The sequence below is a fragment of the Paramisgurnus dabryanus genome, chromosome 22, assembly GCF_030506205.2.
Source record: "Paramisgurnus dabryanus chromosome 22, PD_genome_1.1, whole genome shotgun sequence".
Taxonomy (NCBI): Eukaryota; Metazoa; Chordata; class Actinopteri; order Cypriniformes; family Cobitidae; genus Paramisgurnus; species Paramisgurnus dabryanus.
This window is the reverse complement of record NC_133358.1, coordinates 20,459,001-20,465,016: the sequence shown is the minus strand read 5'-3', so window position 1 is coordinate 20,465,016 and position 6,016 is coordinate 20,459,001. Positions and strand designations below refer to the sequence as shown.

The window sequence follows — 6,016 nt, the reverse complement described above, 5'->3', positions numbered from 1 at the left end:
CGTCATTTCTTGTCGGCGCTCACACAATGGGCGGTTCTCGCGCAGCAGTTGTTCACGTGTGAAAGACTTCCTGATACAGTTTGGACTGTATTGTATTGTGTTTCCAGTACAGCGGATATTCCTTTTTCTTTTAGATATAGACCAAGTAACTGAATATGTGCCGGGGGAGCACGAGGATGGAATATTCCAGTACCGTGAATATGAAACCGGACAGCTGACTGTCACACCTGAGAACAACCAATCGCCTTTTACTTCTTAAACAGGTAGGTGTTGGTTTATTTGCGTGGTGCTGCAAAACCTCGCAAACAAAAGCATGAACATGCTTGTTTTTATTTACCTTAACTCGTTTCATAGGACCAGTATGCTTTTATGAGTTAAGTTGTTGTTTTGGACTGTAACATTAGCTGATATTTTATAGACTTCAATCTAATAAGTTTAGTAGTACTACTAGCGAACTACCAGAACTATGGAATGGGTTTTGATTGGCTGTTAATGTTTTATCATTGTATCCACCAATGACACACCTTTAAATTGCACGTCATTAATCATGTGACTGCAAACTCGAGTAAAATCCCACTCCCAAGACACCTTGTACTGTGTTGGTGAAATTGTCCTGATGAATCCTCTGGGAGTTTAAAGGGGACTTTTCTTTTAAAATCTGACTTTTTCTATGTTTAAGTGTTATAAATGGGTCCCCAGTGTTTCTATCAACCTAGAAAATGAGAAAAAGATCAACCCAGTATCTTAGTTTTGATAAACCATTCTCTGCAAGCATGTGAAAAAATAGGTTAATTGAAATTTGGCCCCCCTTGTGATGTCAGAAGGGGATAATACCGCCCCTTAATCTGCACTATCCAACCACAGCACTGCCGTTTAGTGCAGAGATCAGCTCATTTGCATTTTGCAAACGGCACATTTTTGCTCACACCTACAAAGTGGCAATTTAACATGTTATAATAAATTATATATATGGTATTTTGAGCTACAACTTCATATACGTACCCTGGGGACACCAAAGATTTATTTTACATTTTAAAAAAGTCTTGTGAAATGTCTCCTTAAACCATTTATATAAAGGACACTGTAGGACATACTTGCTGTATTTATGATTGACCCATAGAGGGGTACAGTAAAATATTTCTGGGGTGTTTGTAAACTCCCGAATCACCTGAGACCATTATGAGATTGTTTCAGACTGACAGATACATCACAATACAGCAGTGTTTCTCAACCAGGGGCCACTGGAGGGCCATTTGTTGGTGTCCATCATGAAGAAAAGATCCCATCGAGCACTAGATCAAGAGGATCCTCTGTGCTGCTGCGAGTATGTGAACCGTCAAGGTGAGCGGAGCCACATGGCAGCATGCTGTTGCGACTGTGAGGATTTGGACGAGGCTTGTGACAGGTGAGGGAGGGGCAGTGAAAGCTCTTCTGATTCATGAAGTGGGCACCAAAAATCTGTGATTCTGTTGTGTTTGTGTTATTTTGGTGGGATTTATATGTGACCCAAGTCTCAAAATCTGATTAGGAGCATCAAAGTTTGATTTCAGTCTTCGACTCAGTCATTATTAAATATATATCAAGGTTATATTATTTACATTTAAAACACGTTTTTTTATTTTCCAGGTGGATGAAGAGGGAAGAACAAAAAACAGACTCCGTGTCTCGAGTGTTGGCCACCATTAATGATCGTCTACGAGTGCCCTGGATATCCGGGGCCAGACCAGTTGACCTCTCGTTGATTCCTCCCCTTATACTGCTTCCTGTTTTTTTACACATAGCATCTTGGCACTACCTGTTGGGTATTATAGTGCTAACAACATTACCGGTCACAGTTCTTTGGTACTACTACGTCACCCACCGCAAGAAAGGACGTACTTTGTTCTTCCTCAGCCTCGCCATCCTTTCCCTCTTCTACATGTTCTACCTCTTCGTCACTGAAGTTTTTTCCCGTGGTGATGTGAATCATTTTCAGTTGGGTGCCGTGACCACCGGTGTCGCTCTCACAGTCATTTTCCTCATAAACACCAAGAGGGGGCCGGGTTATGCCAGGCCACGCCCCGCTGACACTCATAGCACAGTTACCTATCACAGCCCACCGGCGGACGTAGATGGCGCATATCTAAATGGAGCCCGACATCAGGTGGTGATAGCCAATCGTGTGAGTTCTCTCCATCAGAGCGGTGAATCTGGGACAGCACAGGAGAGCGTGGAGCACAGGGAGGTTCAGAGGACAAACTGGTGTGATGTTTGCAAGCTGGTACGTCCCCCGAGAGCCGGGCACTGTCGGATCTGTGGCGTCTGCATCTTACGTCTAGACCACCATTGTGTCTGGTGAGTTTCTATTTATAAACAATGTTTTATCCCAGAGGGTCTCCGTTCATTATCCATGTCATTGTCATTAATCACAAAGTTAGGTTGTGAGTTTATAAGGAAACATCTCTATTATTATTATTTCTAATTCTTTAGTCCTGCACCACATGAGCTATGGACATTCACATTTAGGTATTAAAGGGACACTTTTTTAAAAATATGCTAATTTTCCAGCTTTCCTAGAGTTAAACATTTGATTTTTACAGTTTTTGAATCCATTCGGCTGATCTCTGGGTCTGGCGGTACCACTTTTAGCATAGCTTAGCACAATCCATTGAATCTGATTAGACCATTAGCATCACGCTCATAAATAACCAAAGAGTTTGGATTTTTCCTATTTAAAACTTGACTCTTCTGTAGTTACATTGTCTACTAAGACCGACAGAAAATTAAAGTAGCGATTTTTTTTTTTTTTAGGCAGATATGGCTAGGAACTATACTCTCATTCTGGCGTAATAATCAAGGGCTTTGCTGTCGTAACATGACTGCAGCAGGCGCAAGGATATTACGCAGTGCCTGAAAAAGTCCCCTGCTATTGAAAATTACAAAGTGGACTATTTTCGGGCACTGCGTAATATCATTGTGCCTTCTGCAGCCATGTTACAGCAGCAAAGTCCTTGATTATTACGCCAGAATGAGAGTATAGTTCCTAGCCATATCTGCCTAAAAAATGGCAACTTATAATTTTCTGTTGGTCTTAGTACACGATGTAACTACAGAAGAGTCAAGTTTTAAATAGGAAAAATATCAAAACTCTTTGGTTATTTTTTAGCGCAATGCTAATGGTCTAATCAGATTCAATGGATTATGCTAAGCTATGCTAAAAATGCTACCGCCAGACCTAGGGTTGCCACCCAGGTCTGATAAAAAACCTGGACATATCAATGACCCGACCAATTGTTTTGCTCACAAGCCCCCTAACCCCCCCCCCCCCCCCCCCAAACAGCATAATATTTCTATAGACCTATGCAGTTATTGGCAACACTTTACAATTCTTATTTGTTAACATTAGTTAATGTATTAACTAACATGAACTAACCGTAAGCAGTATGTTTGTTACTGTATTTGTTAATCTTTGTTAACATTACTTTTCATGGTTTATTCATATTAATTCACAGTGCATTAACTAATGTTAACAACAATTAAATAATGTGTTATTAACATTAACAAAGGTTTAAAAATTGCTTTATAAGTGCAGTTCATTATTAGTTAATGTTAACTAATGTAGTAAACTAATGTTAACTAATGAACCTTGTAAAGTGTTACCCAAATATTTGTTAATTATAAATAGGTAAATCACTTTTACAATTTATATAAGCTGCTTATACCATTTATGTAAACCGTTTTATTTATATTCCATTTAAACAGGTCTAAATAGCAACTAGCTGGCCTGAATAATGCACATGAAATTAAACGTGTTGAACTCACCTCAACATGTCTTTTACAATCATTTAACCCACATGGGCAATGCTTGAAGTCACTGTTACAAACTGTTCACTGTGCAAGATTGTCATTATTTTTAACTCTTATAAGACAGGGGTACACTTTCGTGTAGTCTGGCGTAAAATGTGTCTTATGTTTTCGCTTTTGGGGCGCTCCTGTTTCTGAGAAGAGATAAAAGCCCGCCCATACTGACAATTGATTGGTTGATTTACCGAAACAGGCCAATCAGGATGCTCTTTGTCTTACATGCGCTTACTGAGGTACACACACACACACAGACTCAAGGTCTCAGTCTTTGCCGTGCGCGCGCTAAATAACATATTTACATAGCTTTTCGAAAACCGGGACATTCAGTGTCCCGGGAGAGTTGATAAATTTCCCGGGACAGGTTATTAAAAAGAAGGACAATCCCGGTAAAACCGGGACAGGTGGCAACCCTAGCCCAGACCCGGGGCTCAGCTGAATGGATTCCAAAACTGTAAAAATCAAATGTTTAACTCTAGGGGAGCTGGAAAATTAGCATATTTTCAAAAACAGTGGAGTGTCCCTTTAAGCAGAGGCTTTGAAATTTTAAGTTTGTTTGAAAGTGACTTAAAAAACAGGTACTTAAGTAACTTGTTTGTCATTTTGCGTGTGTTAGGATCAACAGCTGTGTGGGACAGGCCAATCACAGCAGTTTCCTTCTCATGCTTTTTTTCTTCCTGTTGACGTCACTGTACGGCATCAGTTTGGTTCTGGGAAGTGTGTGTCCCCAGCAGAACGTGATGATCGCTCTTTTCTACTGTCCTAACGTGTACGACCAGTACAGGTGTGGTTTGACACAAACAGCATGTTTTTAGATCTAGAATGTATTCACTCTTATTAATGTCTCCATTTGTGTGTTTGTCAGCACCGCTCTGTGTTTCACTTGCGCCTGGTACAGCAGCATTGTGACCGGAGGTCTCCTGCACCTCCTGGTTCTGCAGCTTATCAACGTAAGCTATAACACGACCGAACGAGAGGCACGTCTCGCCATGAGAGAGAAAACCGGCCGCAAGCTGCTGTGGGGTCTGATCGTGGACACGGGCGCCTACTCCCGAGGTTTCTGGAACAACTGGACAGAATTCTTAACCATGAGCAAAACTCTAGAGGCATCGACCTCCAAACCAACACACTTGGTGTAGAAGTAAATCGTAGTCTCTTCTGACTGATGGACCTTGTTGGAGGGATGCTGATGTATAGCAGGGGATTAAAAGTGAATCATCACTCATATACTAATGTGAAGCATATTATTGTGCTACCTTATGCCTTCAACAGCTGTTCCAGAGTCAGTTTTATGGCTCTGATTTGTGTGGTCTGTCTAAAAATATAAGAGATGGATAATGCCTGTTTGGACCACTAGATGGCAGTGTCACAGTGTGCTACATCTTTACCAGTGTAATTCAATATTATAGTACATGATCATCAGGTGTGATCCGATTAGATGGTGTTTACAAGGCAAGTCATATGAGATATAAAAGGACAATTTAACACATGCATTTTTTTATTTTAATGATTATTGATGGCTACATTTTTATGCATATATATGTTCAGTTTTATCTTTCATGTTTCAGTCATCTTGCATTGTTTAACTCTCAGTTGTATTTATAGCATTTCACCTTTTCTTCACTAAATCAACTTCAGTGTGGCCCAAAGCATTAAACGGTAACATGTCTTATCAGAAAGTGTTTTAACTTTGTCAGGAATGTTGTCGTGATGAGTCATTGTTATTCATTGCATTTCTGGTTCTACATTTGCTCCCAGTTGGATTATGACACTTATTTTTTTGTCACTTCAAATCTAAAGTTTCTCCACGGAGTTATGAGGTTAATGAACACTTTACAGCTGTTATGTCATCCTAATGAATGTTTAATGTTAGGGTTCAAGTTTGTGTGCTTTTCATGTTATTTATCTGAGGACTTTCTGTTGCTTTGCATTCAGCTACTTTAAGAATTTTGCATCTTTGAATCAAAGCGGGTTGCATTTCTTCACGTTCCTTCTGAGCACAAAATCATTCACAGATACAAAGGCGCTTCAAATCCGGATGTTTGTTTTCTATTTGTCTCCATCATTGAGTTTCAAATGGGATTAGATTTTACACAACAAGTTCATTCAAAATGTACTATGGAAAAATAAACAAGCATAAAAAGATTAGCAGCACTGATGTCTCTTTTTAATGTCA

General features: G+C 39.9%; 1 protein-coding gene across 4 annotated transcripts; it reads left to right on the top strand.

Moving 5' to 3' along the window:
- The first annotated feature begins 24 nt into the window (after positions 1–24).
- On the top strand, positions 25–5,985 carry zdhhc23b (zDHHC palmitoyltransferase 23b). Of its 4 annotated transcripts, none has more exons than XM_065258161.1 (5): positions 25–263; positions 1,236–1,405; positions 1,627–2,334; positions 4,457–4,624; positions 4,706–5,985. In XM_065258161.1, the coding sequence occupies exons 2-5, from the start codon at positions 1,269–1,271 to the stop codon at positions 4,977–4,979; spliced, it is 1,287 nt and encodes a 428-aa protein (XP_065114233.1). In that variant the 5' UTR covers positions 25–263; positions 1,236–1,268; the 3' UTR covers positions 4,980–5,985. The 4 variants fall into 4 exon arrangements, with proteins under 4 accessions (XP_065114233.1, XP_065114234.1, XP_065114237.1 ...); XM_065258162.1 differs by having other exon boundaries at positions 1,222–1,405; XM_065258165.1 differs by having other exon boundaries at positions 1,219–1,405.
- The last annotated feature ends 31 nt before the right edge of the window (positions 5,986–6,016 follow it).

Coding starts and splice junctions, on each gene's coding strand:
- zdhhc23b (XM_065258161.1), top strand. CDS start 1,269: ATGAAGAAAAGATCCCATCGAGCACTAGATCAAGAGGATCCTCTGTGC. Junction 2,335..4,456: donor CTAGACCACCATTGTGTCTG/GTGAGTTTCTAT, acceptor TGCGTGTGTTAG/GATCAACAGCTGTGTGGGAC. Junction 4,625..4,705: donor AACGTGTACGACCAGTACAG/GTGTGGTTTGAC, acceptor TGTGTTTGTCAG/CACCGCTCTGTGTTTCACTT.